The sequence below is a fragment of the Poromitra crassiceps genome (genome assembly GCF_964638095.1).
Source record: "Poromitra crassiceps genome assembly, chromosome: 11".
Classification (NCBI taxonomy): Eukaryota; Metazoa; Chordata; class Actinopteri; order Beryciformes; family Melamphaidae; genus Poromitra; species Poromitra crassiceps.
In genome coordinates this window covers 16167340-16188568 of record NC_139643.1, presented here as the reverse complement: position 1 = coordinate 16188568, position 21229 = coordinate 16167340, and the positions used below count along the sequence as shown (strand labels likewise).

The following is a 21229-nucleotide window of genomic DNA, read 5'->3' as shown; positions in this document are numbered from 1 at the left end:
AGAGCAATACCCAAAACAATAAACAAAATCATACTAAACCTGCCCCTCACTTCCCTAACCAAACAAAAGGGGATAAATAAAATACAATAATCTTACCTCCCTCCTACAACAAAAACAAGAAATAAAGTATAAAGAAAAGGGGTTTCTCCCTCCTACGAGACTGATACAGCATGAGTAAAGATTTGTATACAAATGGTAACATAGAAGGGCTACAATTTTACCCATAATAATTAAACAACGCAAAGTGTTTTAACACTTTGCGTTGTTTACTAAGTATCCATCACAGCATCTCAAAGAAACAGAAACAGTCCCAGTTGGTGGTGATGATCAGCGCTGTCTTTGGGAAATGTGAAGAGCAGAAGGGCAGACAGAAGGACACTCAAGACTGTCACATACACACAGGGAGGAAAATAATACAGTTAATAACACAATCACATGATGACAGATGTGGCGAAAAGTCCTGGATATGTGGGACCGGGTAGCGGTCAGCCGTGGTCGCATCGTTACAGCGGCGGTAATCACCGCACGGGCGCCACCCGCCTTGGCGACGATGTGTAGAGGGGATGCCCAGGAGCTGCCCGAGCGGCCAATGATGCCCATCCGTTCCATATGTGCAAACTCCACCTTTGGTGACAGCCAGCTTGGCGGGGTTAAGGCATCTGGCCCTGGCGTAGACGGGACGGCCGTCTGGTGGCGATGTGAGGCTCAACCCGGTGCTTTACTGTGGGCTCTGAGAATGTGGGCTGGGTGAGGCCGGGGAATTCAGCGAGCAGACGATGGTATTTATCTGCCTCAGAGAGTGAGCTAGACAACCTGCCATAGACGGCCTCATCGCGTGTGCATGCGAGGGAGGTGAAGGTCTGTGCGTCGACCAGGCGATTGTTCTTAACGTCCACCAGTAGACCATGGTCACACAAAAAGTCTGCACCGAGGAGGGGGAAAGCAATGGCCGCCATAACAAAAATCCCAAGTGAAACGTTGACCCCCAAAGCACAGCTCCACAGACCGCACGCCATACGAGAGGATGGGACTGCCGTCGGCGGACGTCGACTGCGGCCCGTGCTGCCCGCTCATGATGTCCATCTCCGATGCAGGAATAACAGTCCTCTGTGTGCCTGCAGACACACACACACACACACACACACACACACACACACACACACACACACACACACACACACTGTGTAACAGAGGAATCTGTGTCACAGAGACGTGTCATGGATGAAGAGCAGCCTGCTCGCGTCGCCAACTGTTGTTGGCCAGGTCTGTTTGGACCCGGGGTGGCATATGGTGTAGAAACAGTTCCATAAAGAGAAAACAGGTTTTTATCCTGCCCAGCAGATTGAACATTTTCTCCATAAGCTCAGATGGTTTGCTGTCCCCCAGGCCTTGAATGGAAAACAGCCGCAGCAGACAGTTCAAATGTTTAGAGGAGGTGAGCTTTAAGAGTGTCATATTTACCCTCCTCAGGAGGGTCTGTGAGGAGACCTACTATTCTGGAAGCTGTGGCGCTCCCCAGAGCTGCCACAACATAGTAGTAGCACCGTGTGTCATCCTCAGTGATTCTCCGGTGGGCAAACTGAGCCTCAGCTTGAGAGAACCAGGCTGCCGCTGACGTTTCCCAAAACTCCGGCAGCTTAAGAGCAACGGCGTTCATAGTCATGATAAGCACGGCCTCAGTACACTTGACTTAGCGAAGACCGACGTCAGGGTCACCAGTGTAGTGCCGGAGGAGGGAGGACAGAGGCAGGATCCTGATTTACTTCACTTTCATCTCCAAAGCAAATCGGTGCAGCCATTTCTCTTGTAGCATTTCATACAACTCATTCATTTCCTGTGTAACACCAATAGCCAGCGGGCCGGAACACCACAAACCCCGCCCACCGTTCCAGGGTGAATTATTTCCCCTAGAAAGTGTCCACCACAATTTAGTGTTTTTTTCCAGGTGCAGAATGAGAGGTTGCCAGATGGAGTCAAATAGATCTACTTGATCCTTTGTGATATATCTAATCCTCTCCACTTCAGTACTGACAAGATCAGCAAGCCACATGTTCATGTTAGGACTGTCCTTACCCTTCATAACATCAGTAAACATTTCTTTGCAGACATGAGGCAATATTAATAAATCATCTCTGAGCTGATGAGAGATTATTTAAGGTCTCAGAAATATTAAAAATAATAGTTTGAGAGTCAGGCTCAATTGTTGAGTCAAGAACTTGAGAAATAATGTTGAAAACATTACACCAATATGTTTTAATCTTAGGACATTGTATGTAGCTGTGTGCAAGAGTGGCATTATCATCTTGACACTTATCGCATATAGGAGAAACTGAGGGGAACCATTTATTGAGCTTTTCTTTGGAAAAGTGCAATCTATGTACTATTTTGAATTGCATAAGGCAATGTCTAGAATTGATGGAGCATCCATGAATTTGGCTTAGGTACTGAGTCTTATCTGATGACAAGTCTTTTTAGATGGAGGCTAAATGTTAGCAGCTCAGTAGCTGTGACTGTTTTCATACTGGGGAGTTACTGGATCATTTAGCAGCAGTCTGCTGCTGTCTCATGTTCCAGTTTGTGTTGACAGAGTTCATTAAAGGAACAGTTCACCCAAAAATAAACATTGTGTCATCATCTCCTCCCCCTCATGCCAGTTGAAACACAGGTGAAGTTTGTCCATATATAAAACACAGGGAGGTTGACAGCACAGAACCAGTCCCCATTGACTTCAGCTGGAGTCATGTGACATCCTCATCATCAATGTTGTATAAATGTTATTTAAATAATATGTTTATTTAGTTTACATTACAGAGGACTCAGCACAGCAGTGTGACAGTGCCCCCTCTGGACAGATTATGTATCTCCCTCTGAACTGAGAAATGACCTGATGAGGATGTCATGTGACTTGATGTTGGTCTCTAAATATTAAGGTGATAAATCATCATTATGATCTGTGCCTCTGCTCTCTGATGTTTATTGTCACTCTGGTTGCACAAGTACACTTGTGTGAAAGTCTTAGGCCAGCAGGGGGCTCCACAGGACATCACATATAAGGAAAAGCAGCATGTGATGAACAGCATAAGAGAGCAGAAACACACAGGAGTCATAATAATAATAATATACATTTGAAAAGAAAAAAGCAACATAGAAGAATATTAGCAATGTTTGTGTTTTCATCGAGGTATCACAAGGTTCATTTGGTCTTATTTAATAGAGCCACTATACTGAAATATAACAAATACATGTGCATGCATGATATTCTTTGAATGCATGAATCATCCTTTGGTTATGATCCACAAATCCACAAATAAATAAACAACTCTCATGTTTTCAGAAACATTTCATTTATTAATCAAACCCTATTTCATACAAGTTGTGCCAACAAGAAAGATGCTGTAGCCTAAAACTCTTTAACCGCCTATAAAAATAAAAATATATATAAACCTATAAATCTCCAGACTCTCACTCTCTCGCTCGCACACACGTGTGCGCGCACACACACGCACACACGTGCGCGTGCACCCACCCACACAAACACACACACACGCACGCACGCACGCACACACACACACACACACACACACACACACACACACACACACACACACACACACACACACACGTGCGCGTGCACCCACCCACACAAACACACACACACGCACGTACGCACAGGAGGAGTCTCGTTCACCAAATACTACATTTAAAAAACAACTATTGAAAACGCACTAATATACAAAAAGCTGTACAGACTGGAGATAATTTTCACAGCATTATAGAGATTTGAACGGCTTTACAATGACAGAGCAGAGCACTGAGCCACAGCAGCATCCAGGAGAACTGAACTGAAACAAAACAAACTCAACATGTGAGATTTATAAAATCACCTGCAGTGAAAAAGAAAATCACTGATCAATTCACAGCTGATTTTAAACTCAAAGACACAAGATATTGTTGCTGAATTGACAAAGCTAAATGCAGTGTGTGTGTCAGCATGCTAAAGGAAGTGTCAGGTAGAGGCAGAGCACCGTGCTCAGATTCCACTGACACAGGGACAGTGGACCAGAACCCCCCAAAGCTCCCTCCTTCAACGAGTACAGAGAGACTGCTTCTCCACAGACCTCACCTCTCTGCACAGAGAAGACAGACCTTTCCATCAGGAAGGTTGTCATGATCATGTAAGAACTGACCTGGGAGCTCATTTTCACTGTGCGGACATGACTTTTCTTCTGAGGGTCATGATCACACACCCTCAGTGCTTTGGCCAATAGGAACAGTCAGCAACCTCTCTCCTGGACTTGATAACAACGTACGGTCTGCTGACGTCAAGGTGGACGACCAGACTTGCACACATCCGGTGGCGAGACTTATTCAGCTCTCTTCATTGGCAGACTAGCTGACAGAGGAGCACTGCTCTCGCTAACGGCCCAGACTACCAGCCATGAAGTAACACAGGTGTTACCACTGAAGTAACTAAAGCGCCATTTTTTGGAATTGATACAGATTGAAATGTGGGGGCGACTGTAGAAAAGGCCCTCTCATACCAACTGATGTCATACCCACACTGACTGATGATGTCATATGTATTGTGATGTCTGGGAGCCGGATTCGAAACGGGTGACCTAAAGATATGATGTCATAGACTGAACTGATGTCGTCTTCATCTTCTTCTTCTTTGGTGTTTAACGGCGGTTGGCATCCAAATTGTCACATTACCGCCAACTACTGGATTCTAACTGGACGGAACTAAATTGAACTAAGATAAAAGAAAAGACACTTCCCATTCTACTACAATTCTCTACGACACAGATGTTTGAGAGAGGCCGGCCCAAATGTCGATCCGATCTTGTAGACGAGCTGAAAGTGCACCGACACGGCATAGTCAAGTTTGGTTGCACTGTGTTATCAGACTGTTGAAGTACAAGGATCAATAAAAGCATGAAGAGATCTGTGTGATTCTGATGGATCACCTGCAGCGGGTTCCAACTGAAAGAATCCAGCACATCATACGTGGAGGGAAGCAGCTAATCCTTCCTCACATGCACTTTACTTTGAAATGAGGGAAAAAACTGCTGTTGATGCCTCGTTAATTGATTGGAGTTCACCTTCCTCTTCTTATCTTCACTGGTCGCCTGTCAAGACAGATTAACAGACAGACATGGTGGAATATTGAACTTATTGTTCACACTGTGTGCAGTCTATTTGAGTTCATATTGTGTGGGATATTAATTTCTGGATCAAAAGATAACATTTAGATGTAGAATGATGCAATCAGATTTTTGTACGTCAGAATTCAGATGAAAACTCAACAGCAGCTGTTTTCTGTAATTACACTGTAACACTGAGAGAGGAGATGTTTGATCAGAAAGACTTTTTGAATCCTCAACAGTCTGTAAATCACAACTCCACATGTGTTCATCTCATCTAGTGAAGACAGAACATGTGATCATAGATCTGTGAGTATTCACACACAGGCTGATATTCACTACAGTACTTATGTAGCTTTGGTTGAGTGAGCATGTGCACAGAATAGTTATATTCACTACAGTACTTATGTAGCTTTGGTTGAGTGAGCATGTGCACAGAATAGTTATATTCACTACAGTACTTATGTAGCTTTGGTTGAGTGAGCATGTGCACAGAATAGTTATATTCACTACAGTACTTATGTAGCTTTGGTTGAGTGAGCATGTGCACAGAATAGTTATATTCACTACAGTACTTATGTAGCTTTGGTTGAGTCAACATGTGCAGAGAATAGTTATATTCACTACAGTACTTATGTAGCTTTGGTTGAGTCAACATGTGCACAGAATAGTTATATTCACTACAGTACTTATGTAGCTTTGGTTGAGTCAACATGTGCAGAGAATAGTTATATTCACTACAGTACTTATGTAGCTTTGGTTGAGTCAACATGTGCACAGAATAGTTATATTCACTACAGTACTTATGTAGCTTTGGTTGAGTCAACATGTGCACAGAATAGTTATATTCACTACAGTACTTATGTAGCTTTGGTTGAGTGAGCATGTGCACAGAATAGTTATATTCACTACAGTACTTATGTAGCTTTGGTTGAGTCAACATGTGCACAGAATAGTTATATTCACTACAGTACTTATGTAGCTTTGGTTGAGTCAACATGTGCACAGAATAGTTATATTCACTACAGTACTTATGTAGCTTTGGTTGACTCAACATGTGCAGAGAATAGTTATATTCACTACAGTACTTATGTAGCTTTGGTTGAGTCAACATGTGCAGAGAATAGTTATATTCACTACAGTACTTATGTAGCTTTGGTTGAGTGAGCATGTGCAGAGAATAGTTATATTCACTACAGTACTTATGTAGCTTTGGTTGAGTCAACATGTGCAGAGAATAGTTATATTCACTACAGTACTTATGTAGCTTTGGTTGAGTCAACATGTGCAGAGAATAGTTATATTCACGACAGTACTTATGTAGCTTTGGTTGAGTCAACATGTGCAGAGAATAGTTATATTCACTACAGTACTTATGTAGCTTTGGTTGAGTCAACATGTGTAGAGAATAGTTATATTCACTACAGTACTTATGTAGCTTTGGTTGAGTCAACATGTGCAGAGAATAGTTATATTCACGACAGTACTTATGTAGCTTTGGTTGAGTCAACATGTGCAGAGAATAGTTATATTCACTACAGTACTTATGTAGCTTTGGTTGAGTCAACATGTGCAGAGAATAGTTATATTCACTACAGTACTTATGTAGCTTTGGTTGAGTGAGCATGTGCACAGAATAGTTATATTCACTACAGTACTTATGTAGCTTTGGTTGAGTCAACATGTGCAGAGAATAGTTATATTCACTACAGTACTTATGTAGCTTTGGTTGAGTCAACATGTGCAGAGAATAGTTGACATGTTTATTTTGATGAAAGCTTTATTGAACATACTCACTGTGTTCTCACATGATGAAACACTCACTATGATGTGATAGCAGGTAATTCAGTAGACGAAGGCTCCGAAGCTACAAAAAGTCCACAAAATAAAATCATTTAGTAATAATGTAAGAAACAGAAGTGGACATTATGAGAGATTAGTGATTGATTACTAATGCCTGCTCTTCTGCCATGTCCTTTATAAGGACAAACCATGCAAGCAACAGATCCTAACATGACACATTACAGTCCAGCAGATGGTCCAAAACAATCAAAGGAAGACTCACTGTGAGCAGGATTGAAGCCTGAAATACAGACAAGAGGTGACATTATTACTCAATGACAGATTACTTAATTAAGATTTATGAAAGAAAACACTAAATTATGTTATATGACATGTGCATCACTATTACGAGACATGTCTTTCTATTATGATGATATATATATTTGATGGACTTTGAATTAGCAGAAGCAACACACAGAACATTTTAAGTTATGGAATGGAACAATAACAGTAATATTGCAACATACATTGTATGATGATAAATCCTATAGTGGATCTTTATGAGGAGTAAAACCTTGTGGTCCCTCTGAACATGAGTGAGGAAAGTGAACCAGGAAGAGGGTGTGACTTTGGCTCTGAACATGAGTGAGGAAAGTGAACCAGGAAGAGGGTGTGACTTTGGCTCTGAACATGAGTGAGGAAAGTGAACCAGGAAGAGGGTGTAACTTTGGCTCTGAACATGAGTGAGGAAAGGGAACCTGGAAGAGGGTGTGACTTTGGCTCTGAACATGAGTGAGGAAAGGGAACCCGGAAGAGGGTGTGACTTTGGCTCTGAAAATGAGTGAGGAAAGGGAACCCGGAAGAGGGTGTGACTTTGGCTTCTGTTCTAGTGGAGTAACAGTGTCTCCCTCACCATTATTTGTCTTTCTCCAGATGAAGACTGCAGTGCTGCAGATGGCCAGCAGGAGGAGGAGCAGTCCTACAACCACTCCAATGATAAGAGCAGGATTGCTCCCTGAAGGAGAACATGGAACCAAAACTGAGCGTTCACACTTTGTCACGTGACACTGGATGGATCACATGATGTCTATTTGTTCCACTTTAGTATTTTAAGTAGAGAGAGGAGGTCATGTGACTCAGACAAACTAGAGACACACCTCATGTGTTTTAGTGAAGCGACCAGCATGTTTGGTTGTCTTCAATATTCTCATGGAGTTAAAAACTGTCTGGTTGCTAAATGGTGGTATGTCAACAAGACTGAGCTCAAATGTACCTCCAAGGAGGAAGCAACTATGTGGGAACAGCATACAGTGCATAGAAACTAGACTGCATGAGAAAACATAGGCTGAACTAAATAATCTGATGACAAGTTTAAATGAATGTGTCCATTTGGATATAAAACTGCTATACAAACCATCTCCTAACAATGTCTCATTTATAAAGAAGCAAAGAATAAAAAATAAAAATCAAGATGAGCAAAAACCAACTGAATCTGATGACAGAAACTAACATGACAACAAAATGACAACAATGTGAGAGAAAGGCTCCATTACAGAAGAACAGAAACAAAACACATGAATTACAAGTCAGGTGTCAGAAGTCAAGTCAATGTGTCTCTCCTCCTCCATCAGCTGTGATCCCAGTCTTACCTGGGTTGTTGGTCTTGATCACTGCTGGGTCCAGTTTGGTGATGATGTCCTCCTTGACACCAGAGATCTGAAACACACACTCGTACTTCCCCCAGTCTTCAGCTTTGACTGATGAAACGTTCAGCTGAACGCTCGTCTGGAAGGTTCCATCGTGGTTGGGGAGGATCTCTCCCTTATCCTGAAGGTCCTGAAGCTCCTCTCCATCTCTGGTCCAGAACAACATGACTCTGTCAGGGTGGAATCCTGTAGCATGGCAGGTGACTGGAGAGGAGGGAGACTTCTGGAGGAGAGAGATCGAGGGAAGAACTGGAGAGAGAGAGAAGAGAGAGAGAGAGAGAGAGAGAAGGGAAGAGAGAGAGAGAGAGAGAGAGAAGGGAGAGGAAAAAATAAAAGAAGCTTGGTAGAAGAAGGGAGGGATGGAGGGAGGGAGAGAAAATGAGAGAGAGAGAGAGAGAGAGGGGCAGAAAGACAAAAAACAGATTATCTGTGTGCTTGTGTGTGTGTGTGTGTGTGTGTGTGTGTGTGTGTGTGTGTGTGTGTGTGTGTCTATGTTTCTGTACATTAGAAACAGAAGAGACAGATGAACATTGTTGTGTTGATGAAACTACATCAGGTCATGTGACTCTACCTGTTCTCTGCAGAGTGCTCTTCCCATAGGACACAAACTTCTTCAGCCAATCAATGCACACTGTGGTGTAGTAGTGCTTCAGGTAGGCTAAGTAAGCTTTGTTATTATTCAGCCTGTGTTTGGTGATGACAGCCTGTTGTACTGGAGCGATCCATGTCAGTGTCTTCAGGTCAAATACTATGAAGTCTTCTCCATCATAACCATACTGGCGATACCCATTAACTTCTCCTGTCTCATCATCCCATTCACAGCCAGACATCTCCTGGTTAATGTGGGCACCTGAGAGAGAGAGAGAGGGAGAGAGAGAGAGAGAGAGAGAGAGAGAGAGAGGGGGGGGGGACAGATAGAGAGAGAGAGAGAGAGGGAGAGAGAGAGGGGGGAGATAGAGAGAGGGAGGGAGAGAGAGACAGAGAGAGAGAGAGAGAGAGAGGGAGGGAGGGAGGGGGACAGGGAGAGAGAGAGAGAGAGGGGGGGACAGATAGAGAGAGGGGGACAGGGAGAGAGACAGAGAGAGAGAGAGAGGGAGAGAGGGAGGGAGAGAGAGACAGAGAGAGAGAGGGAGGGAGAGGAGAGGAGAGAGAGAGAGAGGGAGAGAGAGAGAGGGGAGATAGAGAGAGGGAGGGAGAGAGAGACAGAGAGAGAGAGAGAGAGAGAGGGGGAGGGAGGGAGAGGAGGGGAGAGAGAGGGACACAGAGAGAGAGAGAGAGAGAGAGAGAGAGAGAGAGAGAGGGGGGGGCAGATAGAGAGAGGGGGACAGGGAGAGAAACAGAGAGAGAGAGAGGGAGGGAGGGTGAGAGAGACAGAGAGAGAGAGGGAGGGAGAGGAGGGGAGAGAGAGAGAGAGAGGGAGAGAGAGAGAGAGAGAGAGAGAGGGTGAGAGAGACAGAGAGAGAGAGGGAGGGAGAGGAGGGGAGAGAGAGAGAGAGAGGGAGAGAGAGAGAGGGTGAGAGAGACAGAGAGAGAGAGGGAGGGAGAGGAGGGGAGAGAGAGAGAGAGAGAGGGAGAGAGAAAGAGAGAGAAAGAGAGAGAGAGAGAGATGGAGGGAGAGAGAGAAGGAGAGAGAGAGAGAGAGAGAGAGAGAGAGAGAGAGAGAGAGAGAGAGAGAGAGAGAGAGAGAGAGAGGTTGATCTGTCATGTTTAGCACAGAGACACACTGATCCACAGACACCAACACAGAGGATCTCCACCTCCTGCTGTTACTGGCTGGATGGAAGGTGCTCACAGCCAAACATCATGTGGACAGTGTGGACGTCTCAGAGAGAGACAGAGAGACAGAGACTGCTGTCAAACAGAGAGACATCCTAACACAGTCACTATGCTCTCTTTACCACAGAGAGAGAGCCATCCTAACACAGTCACTATGCTCTCTTTACCACAGAGAGAGAGAGAGATCCTAACAGTCACTATGCTCTCTTTACCACAGAGAGAGAGAGAGATCCTAACACAGTCACTATGCTCTCTTTACCACAGAGAGAGAGAGAGAGAGATCCTAACAGTCACTATGCTCTCTTTACCACAGAGAGAGAGAGAGATCCTAACACAGTCACTATGCTCTCTTTACCACAGAGAGAGAGAGAGAGAGATCCTAACACAGTCACTATGCTCTCTTTACCACAGAGAGAGAGAGAGATCCTAACAGTCACTATGCTCTCTTTACCACAGAGAGAGAGATCCTAACAGTCACTATGCTCTCTTTACCACAGAGAGAGAGAGAGAGAGAGATCCTAACAGTCACTATCCTCTCTTTACCAAAGAGAGAGAGAGATCCTAACAGTCACTATGCTCTCTTTACCAAAGAGAGAGAGAGATCCTAACAGTCACTATGCTCTCTTAACCAAAGAGAGAGAGAGATCCTAACAGTCACTATCCTCTCTTTACCAAAGAGAGAGAGAGATCCTAACAGTCACTATGCTCTCTTAACCACAGAGAGAGAGAGAGACATCCGGCTTAGTTCACACCGGGCACCCAAGCCTTGCCTATGCCTTGCCTTTACCCACGCTTTTAAATAGGCGTCCGTTTTAGTCAATGAGGCTGTGTACACCGGCCGCCTGAGCGTGAACCCTGCGTGTACCCACGCCTTGCCTGTGCCTTGCCGATTTTATCGTTTAGGCGTGAGTTCTATTTTCAAGCCGACATGGCGCGTGCAGGCAGACTTTTTCTGTCAAGCCATGAAAGAAAAACGCGACAATATCCGTGGGAAATGGCAGTCAACTGAATTTCAAAATAAAATGGAGTTTCTACAACAGTGTTGAGCAGAGAGAGAGAGAGAGAGAGATTGACGGGTGGCTCTCACGTGGGGCTTTCTCCCCGTCGGCAAACAAATCTTCATGAGAGAGAATCGCGACCGAAGAAGCAAGATGGACAATGCTGTTGTGCCAGCACATATTCTTGGAAGATTACCTCTCTAAAAAGTCTGACTATAGTCAGACCTGGTTATACATATCCAGCATCAATAGAACATTAAATATATCAGATTTATTTTACCTATGATAATTCGGGACCACACGTGACAAAATACAGTCGGGAGAGAGGAGAGGCGCTTGTGACTCGGCTCAGGTGAACGTGGAATAGGCGTGCGGTGTGATCGCAAAAGCGTGTGATAGGTTCACGCCCAGCTCAAGGTCTGCAGGCGTAGGCGTGGGTTGAGGCAAGGCAAGGCGTAGGTTCTCTGTCTGAACGTAGCGTAACAGTCACTATGCTCTCTTTACCACAGAGAGAGAGAGACATCCTAACACAGTCACTATGCTCTCTTTACCACAGAGAGAGAGAGAGACGTCCTAACAGTCACTATCCTCTCTTTACCAGAGAGAGAGAGAGAGAGAGAGATCCTAACAGTCAACATCCTACAGAGAGAGAGAGATCCTAAACACACACACACACACACACACACACACACACACACACACAGACTGTCCTGAGGATGTTCTAGAAGCTTTCACTGAAGGTGTCACTGAGTTTCAGTCTAGACAGTTACTAGTCTGTGTTTTTGAGGACAGGATAAACCGTGTTTTTAAAATGATCACTAATGATAGAGTGTGTGTGTGTGTGTGTGTGTCTGTGTGTCTGTGTGTGTGTGTGTGTGTGTGTGTGTGTGTGTGTGTCTGTCTGTCTGTCTGTCTGTCTGTCTGTCTGTCTGTTACTTTACAACAAACCAGGATGAAAAACATAGTGAAACAAACAAACAAACCTCCAGTTTGGTTGAAGCGCTGCTTTGCAACGTTAATGTTGTTTTTGTCGACCTGCTGGCTGACCACACAGACACCAGTTTCATCCTCCCAGAACTGTGGATCATCTGCTGTGGCGTTGATCATCCAGTCCTGTTTGGGCACAGCTCTCTTGGTGTTGCTGTCATAGTGAATTATCTGAACTTCATCAACCATCCCAACAATCACAAACTCTGGGAAGTTTGGGACTCCAGAAGATGAAGTCTTGAAATACTTCAGGGAGTGAATCACTGTGGGACAAACATTTAAAGTGAGGAACTCAAGTTTCTGAAGTACAGGCACATTTTTTAATTCATTTTTATACTAACAATGTATGATGGCTTGTTAATTCCCTGAGCTCAACAGAGAATTGCAATGACTGTTTAATGAATATGGGACAATAAATAAATAAATAAATAAATAAATAAATAAATGCATAAATGCATAAATGCATAAATAAATAAATAAATAAATAAATAAATAAATAAATAAATAAATAAATAAATAAATAAATAAATAAATAAATAGTGTGTCTTCAGGAAACTAATGCAGTTTTCATATTGATCTCCTCTTACTGTTTAATTGATCCTGTCTGTCTGTAAACTTGTAACGTCTTTGTATGTTTTTCTGTACTCAGAGCAAATTAAGAGATTAACCCCTGTATGAAGGTAACAAATAATGATAAAGACACGCACAGCACAGCACAGCACAGCACAGCACACACACACACACACACACACACACACACACAAACACACACACACACACACACACACACACACACACACACCGCAGTAAACGCACATCTGAGCAGACGTCTTGTTAGTCAGGGATCCAGTCACCCAAAATTTGAGAGGACCTGACATGGCATACTATACTTTTTGTTTGTGTTTTATCTCTTCATTTGGACATTAAGGTCCACTGAATGAAAGGTCTGCTCTGCCGGAAACCTCGCGAAAAAAGGTTGTGGCCATTTTTGGATATGAAGCCTTTATTTTTTGACCGAAAAATGTGAAAGAGTTTTTTTTCCTCAAAGTCCTCAGTGGGTTGCGTAGGCTGTCAATAAATTCATCCCAGGTACACAGAACATGTGTGTTGACAACACCAAGTTAAGAAATACACTTACAAAACCTTTCCAAATGATTTATAGCCATTTTCTATTACAAAAAAGCACTCGTTTTTTGAATTTTCTCCATTATTTTCATCTTTACTTTGTTAGTAAGCAATTATATCCTGAAATATGACATCAGCCAATGTGTCATTCTTTTCAGCAGATATTATAGTCATTCCACACTAAAGATGATTTGAGGAAGGGCCACCGCTCGACCCAGCCAAGTCTCGGCCAAGGTGCTGGAAAAATAGCTAGAGTTACAAATATAAAAGGAATTTCCGCACACTTGAATCTGTACAGATTTCACATTTATTAAGCTTTCGGTCGACTAGACCTTCATCAGGTGACAGACCGGGATCCAGTCACACATTGCTGTGTTTAGTCCCAGGACCTTGAGCTTGTGCTGTGACACAGTGAGCTATCTCTACAGCTAGCTCTACAGAAGAGGAAAAAAGCACGCCTACAAAACTGCCGTTGATCACCTGGAAGACCTTCTGCCCCTGTGCAGATACGGTAACCCTGGGGAAAGCCTGGATGTTAAAGAAGATGTTGTGACAGCGGCTGGGCGGTACATGGTGTCACTGTATGAGAGGAGTGACTTCAGTGGTAATTTGGATGCACTGCGAGCCCATCTCTTTGGCAATATCAAAGGAGACATGCGTTGCCTTCCACCCAGGGGCGGTTCTAGGCCGTTTTTGGGTGGGCTATAGCCCACCCAAAAATAGTCTCAGCCCACCCAAAAAAATAGAGGCAAAAAAACTTTTTTTTTTTTTTTTTTAATCCCTCTCCAAATCCATGGTGGTCATTAGTAGCAGTTTCTGACTACACTCAATGCGCTGTGTGCATGTTTCCCCCCCCCCTCTATGTTCTTAGGGTGGGCTGAGACAAAAATTTAGGGGGGTTTAGCCCACCCGAAAAGTTTCTAGAACCGCGGCTGCGCAGGCGCTCCCTCCTCCATCTATCTGCCTAATCCCACATCACTTCACACAGGTCACACACAGTACAGCAGCGAAGTGGTCCTCCACAGTCCACACAATCGTTCTCCCCACTCATGATCAATGAAACTGAGGTGAGCATTGAGCAGTCAGAGTCGTTAGTAGTTACTTAATTAGCGCATATTGATATGCAAATTAGCACGTAACGTTGTCGTAGGCTAAACAAAATAACTTGTCGCTGTGCCTGCCAGACAAACAGGTGGACTGGAGGAAGGTAGGTAGGCTACCATGGCACCAGCCAGCCATGTCATGCTAGCTCGCAGTAAGCGGGTGTAAATGGATGTGATGTTTTTTGAGAAACATATGGGCATAAGTGACAAACATTTTCAAACGGGTCCCTTGTTATCTGAATGAAATTAAGCCCTTCAGAATCGTAAGTGGCTGCTTACACAGCCTGTCTGATGTGATGATGACGATAGCTTAACATGCGTGCATGGCATCACTTATGTCTTGCTGTGATGTTAGTTCAGTATCTCAATAAAAGTTCTTACAGGCTTGTTATTTCCAAAAAAATCACTACAAGAGTGAAGGTAGCAGCACTCCAAAAATTAAGATGCAAGACTTCAGATTTCCATTTTCTTTTTTTATTGAGGGCTAACGCGTTTCGGCATGTGCCTTCATCAGAGCATCATACAGAGTGGTAGGATTAGCCTCCTTTTTAAAGATGCAGGTAAAAACAATCATCCCACCTGTGTAGGGGGAGGTACTTCCTTACAATCAATTAGGACAAGGAGCACAGACAGAGAGCACAGGAATACATTTCGATAACAGTGGTGCATTCTCAGACTATATTCTATGAAAATATCACATTTCTTCTGGAGTTCAGATGCACTTGGGTCAGACAACAGTACAGATCAGGCATCAAGAGCAACAAGCTGTATGGGTCACATTAAAACAACCCAAACAAACAGGAGAGCAAAAATAAACATGAGAAAACTAACCGGCCACCTAATTTATAAGAAAGGTCGAAATGTAAAGTCGTCATTAAGTCCCTTAGGTTGCATACTATTCAGTTGGTCAATCCAAAACATCTCTCTCTGTGACAACAGCTTGGGGAGGTTTCCCCCTCTAGGTGGCGCAGTGACTTGTTCTAACCCAACAAACCGGAGGGTGGATGGCGAGCCATGGTTTGCTTCAAGATAATGTTTTGCCATAGCATATTCTACATTTCCTGTGCGTATTGCAGTTTTGTGTTCAGAGATCCGTAGTTTCAGACACCTTTTTGTTTGTCCAACATATGCTTTGCCGCAGGGGCAAGTAAGCATATACACTACATTAGTGGAGATGCAATTAATGAAGCTTTTATGTTTAAATTTTTTTCTGGTAAGTGGATGTGTAAAGAACTTGCAATCACAGGTATTATTACATTGAGCACACCGGCCGCATCGGTAATTGCCTTTGAGTGACAGCCAAGTGGCACGTTCAGGGTTACAGGAGGAGTGGACCAGTGTGTCCCTGAGAGTTGGAGCTCTTCTGTATGTAAAAAGAGGAGAGTTAGTAAATACAGTGTTCAGCATGGGTTCCATTTGTAAAATTGGCCAATGTTTCATGACTATTTGTTTTATTTGGTTGGAGCAGTGGTTATAGTCTGTGATGAAGCACAGTCTTGGAGAGTCTGTGTCCTGATTATGTTTATTTAACAAGTTGCTCCTTGGGGTTTGTTGGGCACGAGTCATGGCTGGATTGATAATGTCTCTGGGGTAGCCTCTGTCTAGGAACCGACCCCTCATGTCGGTAGCCTGGGTGTTAAATTCCTCGAGTGAGGAGCAATTTCGTCTCAAACGAAGGAATTGACCTGTTGGAATATTTCGTTTTAAATGGCTTGGATGATTAGATTTATAATGCAAAATGGTATTTCGTTCCATTGGTTTTCGATAAATTGTAGTTTGGATTTTGTTGTCCAGGTCCTTAGAAATTGTTACATCCAGGAAGTTAACAGATGTAGGGCTGCTGTCTGCTGTGAATTTGAGGAAGGTTGTGGTCTGATTCAGATAGGAAACAAACTCCTGAAGGTCATCTAGGTCTGATTCATAGAAGCAAATGATATCATCGATATAGCGTTTCCACAGTTTAATGTTGGAGACATAAGGATTCTTGTCGCTAAACACACAATTGGCTTCCCAGTCTCCAACTACAATGTTAGCATAGCTCGGCGCTACAGAGGTACCCATAGCTGTACCAACAGTCTGAATATAGAATTTGTTTTCATGCATGAAATAATTCTTTGATAGCACCAAGTTCAACATTTCACACAGAAGAGGGTTTGGAGGGGTTTCTGAGTCAGCTCGAGCCTCTTGTATAGTCTTAGCAGTTGATGCCAGGCCGATGTCATGGGGAATGCATGTATATAGATTAGTTACATCCATAGTGACAAGAAGAGTGTTAGAATTGATGGTACAATCTTTCAGACAATTCAGCAGATCCTTAGTGTCTCTGAGGTAAGATGGAAGTTTTACCACAATGTCTTTAAGGAAGGAAGGCTTGTTAAAGGGAGTGCAAGGCAGATATTTAAACAGCCTTGTTTGTGTACAGTACCAGTGGCATGGGAGTAATAAAAAGGGATTAAGGACCAGGACCCCTGGTGGTCAGTAAGATGGGCTGGTTGAGCCAATGTTAAAATGATCTTTATTTATTATTTATTTTTGCTTTAAAACTATTTTTTAATTTTCTGCTTAAAGTTCATGAAAAAAGTGGCATTCTTGTTTTTTCACACAATAATTTCATAATACCATTTGTAATGCCACCGTTGTAGTGCTGTTGTTCAAAATTAAAGTACATTTTCTCAGATTTATTGGTGTCTTTCTAGTCACACAATTTAATAGTCAGTGTTTCCCATACACTGATCTATTTGTGGTGGTACACCCTACATAGATTTTGACCCCCACAAATACTGCCACATATTAATTTCAACTAGTTGACTGCAAACTCCTGCTTTAGTGCTTACAGTATATTATTATCTTGTCGGAATATTATTCCAGCCAATAAGTTAGGAAGTTCCCTTTTGATTTAATTTTACTTTTGTTTTGCCTACAAAGCAAAATGTTACTTTACTTGAAACTCCCCTGAAGTGATTTTGGTATTATTTATGCAAGCATAATTCTACCATATAGTAACCTGTATGCAGAATATATATAGTATATATAGGGAAACAATTATTTTTTCATTGCTGTAAAACCACAGAACGGTAAAGAAGATATTGATGTGTGTAGTTCTTCATAGATCTAGTCTCTTCATTTTGATCTCAAAGTGCGCCAGTTTGATCCATTTTTAAAAGCTCTGATGTTAAAACCGCCCCCTTCGTTCCAGTTACACCTTCGCCGAGCCCTGCATCAGTTGGCTGTATGCAAGCGAGCACACATGTCTCAACCAACCTACCCTGTTGCCACTGACTTCGGCAGAGAGCTTGTCAGTGGTAAGCTGATGGCAACCATGATGCTGAAGGAGGCAAAACCTGCAGAATTCAAACACACCAAATACTGTCACTGCAAGAAAAGCATGTGTGCCCGAGGATGCTCTTGTGTGAGAGCCAATGTCAAGTGTGTCATCGCATGTCTCTGCACTGGGGACCCCAACAAATGTTCAAGGATTGAACTCACACTTGAAGACAGTGACAGTGATTGAGTTATTTCTCACACTTGAAGACAGTGACAGTGATTGAGTTATTTTGTTCATTGCAAAGTTAATTTTGTTATATTATAGACCTTGTTGCCAGTCTTTTTTCTTTCTTTTTTTAATGTGTTGTTCTAATGTTTAATTTAATGTTTTCTAGATACTGGTCACAATCTATCCAAAGCTGTATAACAATAATTGTTTTCTTGGCTTGTCATGCAGTGTACATTTTGTGATTAAAATCATTTTGTTGTTTTGAATTTCTTGTGTTACAAGTATTGTCTTTGGGGTACAGGGTTTTGTTAAAACTAAAAACATGTCTCGAGGAATTTCGAGCATAAAGGTAATAAAATCACCACAGATCCATTGATTTTGGGTTGATTTTAATCATCTTTAGTGTGGAATGACTATAATATCTGCTGAAAAGAATGACACATTGGCTGATGTCATCTTTCAGGATATAATTGCTTACTAACAAAGTAAAGATGAAAATAATGGAGAAAATTAAAAAAACGAGTGCTTTTTTGTAATAGAAAATGGCTATAAATCATTTGGAAAGGTTTTGTAAGTGTATTTCTTAACTTGGTGTTGTCAACACACATGTTCTGTGTACCTGGGATGAATTTATTGACAGCCTACGCAACCCACTGAGGACTTTGAGGAAAAAAAACTCTTTCACATTTTTCGGTCAAAAAATAAAGGCTTCATATCCAAAAATGGCCACAACTTTTTTTTGGGAGGTTTCCGGCAGAGCAGACCTCTCATTCAGTGGACCTTAATGTCCAAATGAAGAGATAAAACACAAACAAAAAGTATAGCATGCCATGTCAGGTTCAACCCATTTTCTTGAGCTTTTGGGCCTGTGGATCCCTGACTATGTGTTCTGCTGTAGTTTAGAGCAGCAGCGTCTTTTGGTGAGTCAGCCCATGAGATACTCGCGCGCCAGCCGTTTAACATTTTGTGGGCGTTCCCAGACATGCGGACTGTCTCTATATAAAAGATTAAATCAAAACGTAGCCTTCATCTTAACGTAGCCTACGTGAATCAATCTGCACTTATAACTATATGCTACATAAAGGAGATATTTAAATGTCATCTTACCTGGAGATGCAACGTGACAGAAGAGGAGCAACAATATCAACACCATCATCTTGTTTTGATCAAGAAGTCAACAGACTACAGCTGAAACTTTCCCTCTGCGCAGATCGTCTCCTCTGTCTGAGATCAGGAAACCTCACAGTCACAACGGGGCGGGACAAGAGACATTCTGACCAATGGGAATTCAGAAAAGACTGTTAGTCACGGGTTACTAGGTAGAGTTGAAGATTATAGGTTTTAAGTGAAACTAAACTCCGGTACAGTGACAGAGAACAGTAAAAAGCATTCATTTCTCGATAAATAATAGGCTATAAGGAACTTATTTTTCCTACAATGATTAGAATGATTGATTGTTTATCTTTCAGTGTTGTTTTATCAGAGGTTTGACTTGTTTCAAAGCTAAAATGTTGGACTTCTTGTTTGATTGAGGTGAAATCAGCAGGTGTTCTGTTCTGGGCCTGGCTTTCACTTTGACATGGCTCCTGTTCCAAACACACTGCACATCTGTTACAAGAAGGCCTTTAACACTGGACTATAGACTCTGAGTTCAAACAGCAAAACACACACTTTTCCTCAGTGGCTTTGAAACAAGTCAACATCATATTGTAACGAAGTGGGTATTCGTCCAAGGAACTGGAGACTTGAAGTTGGTACAGGCTTTTTATTCTTGTCTTCACAATACACGCTCCTAGCAGCTAGCTTCGCTGCTAGCTCTAAACCACCCGGTCAGCTCGCCCACCCTGGCCTGACTGGCCTCCGCCCCGGCCGCTGGTCACATATATCCCCTTCCCCCTAGGAACACACCCACACATATCAGTTCCTAGCCAAGCACGGAACCACCCCAATACACGTAATTACCCGATACGCTACATATCCCCCACACAAATTTAATGTCGCTTCCACGCGACATGCACAACCCACACACATCCCCCTGTACCAAAACACACCCAACACAATATTTTTCCCATCACCACATCAAATTATAATTCCCCAACAACAGTCTTTTCTTTTCAGCACCCCCGTCATAATGTCCAGTTTTTCATTAGGTACTCCGTAATGTCTAGTTTTCCATTAGGTACCCCCATAATGTCTAGTTTCCCATTAGGCACGTCATAATGTCTAGTTTTTCATTATTTCCTTCTTTTTCACACATTCATTTAAACACAAGCCCCCACATTTAGTCCCTTTTAAACCCCCCCTTTTGTTTGTTCCAGTAGCCAAATGCACGAACAAGCACCGGATCGACATCCTCGTCCTCCGGTCTCCACTCGCGCCCGTCGACTCTCCAGATGACCCTGGCGTCGTCCTCCCGGCCTCGCACTCGCTCGTTTTTCCGTCCCCCTCCTCCAGGGTTGAGGACAGCAGAGCGAACACCACCGGCGTCGATCTTCCCCTCGGCTCTCCGCTCGTTTTTCCGTCCCCCTCCTCCAGGGTTGAGGACAGCAGAGCGAACACCACCGGCGTCGATCTTCCCCTCGGCTCTCCGCAGTGCAACGTTAGGGGGTGTATAGCGGTTAGGCTGGGCCGGTTCCCCCGGCGGTAACCCCTCTCGCTCACTCGGAGACACGAGCGTCGCTCTCCCGACTGTAACAACGCTGCAGACGATGTCCCTCTCTTCCCTCTGGCTGTTCACGCTCTTCCCAGCCTGCGTCTCACCTCCGGCCTCCACACTCTCAGTGCAGTCCCTGGCCAAGTGCTCCGGTGACTGGCAAGTCCAGCAGAGTCTCACCTGTCTGCCGCCTGCACGTCTCTCTTCTCCCGCTGTCCCCCGATCTCCGACAGCCTCTGGACACTCTCTGGCTAGATGTCCGATCGCGCTACATGCCCAGCAGGCTCCCTGCTGTCCATGTCGTTGTCCCGCATACCCGGTCCGTCTCCCGGAACCGCATCGGCACCACCTCGCCACGTGGCCCGGCTCTCTGCAGGTCCAACACAGTCTCTTCCGTGGCTCTTCCGGCCGCTCTCCCCGCTGCATTACCTCCGCGCTCATCAAGTCCACCCGCTGCATGAC

At 43.5% G+C, this 21229-nt stretch overlaps 2 protein-coding genes across 4 annotated transcripts in view; both read right to left on the bottom strand.

Annotated features, from left to right (window-relative positions):
* Positions 1–21229, bottom strand: part of LOC310784765 (class I histocompatibility antigen, F10 alpha chain-like) — a 62616-nt gene that overhangs the window by 21738 nt on the left and 19649 nt on the right. The window contains exon 9 of one of the 2 annotated variants that reach the window (XR_014553141.1): positions 3451–3461. The exons of the other annotated variant lie outside the window; for it this stretch is intronic. The gene's annotated coding sequence lies outside the window, so the exon portion shown is untranslated. Of the gene's footprint in view, positions 1–3450; positions 3462–21229 lie in introns of those variants that run through there. 2 annotated transcript variants of the gene reach the window in all.
* On the bottom strand, positions 3375–19331 carry LOC310784764 (class I histocompatibility antigen, F10 alpha chain-like). Of its 2 annotated transcripts, none has more exons than XM_083645809.1 (8): positions 19222–19331; positions 12390–12656; positions 9204–9482; positions 8576–8881; positions 7840–7941; positions 7210–7227; positions 6942–7011; positions 3375–5129 (listed from the first exon to the last, which is right to left on the bottom strand). In XM_083645809.1, exons 1-7 carry the CDS (start codon positions 19268–19270, stop codon positions 6968–6970), a joined length of 1065 nt encoding a protein of 354 aa, XP_083501935.1. In that variant the 5' UTR covers positions 19271–19331; the 3' UTR covers positions 3375–5129; positions 6942–6967. The 2 variants fall into 2 exon arrangements, with proteins under 2 accessions (XP_083501935.1, XP_083501936.1); XM_083645810.1 differs by having other exon boundaries at positions 6969–7011.

Coding starts and splice junctions, on each gene's coding strand:
- LOC310784764 (XM_083645809.1), bottom strand. CDS start 19,270: ATGATGGTGTTGATATTGTTGCTCCTCTTCTGTCACGTTGCATCTCCA. Junction 8,882..9,203: donor GAGCACTCTGCAGAGAACAG/GTAGAGTCACAT, acceptor CTCTCTCTCCAG/TTCTTCCCTCGATCTCTCTC. Junction 7,942..8,575: donor GATCAAGACCAACAACCCAG/GTAAGACTGGGA, acceptor GTTCTCCTTCAG/GGAGCAATCCTGCTCTTATC.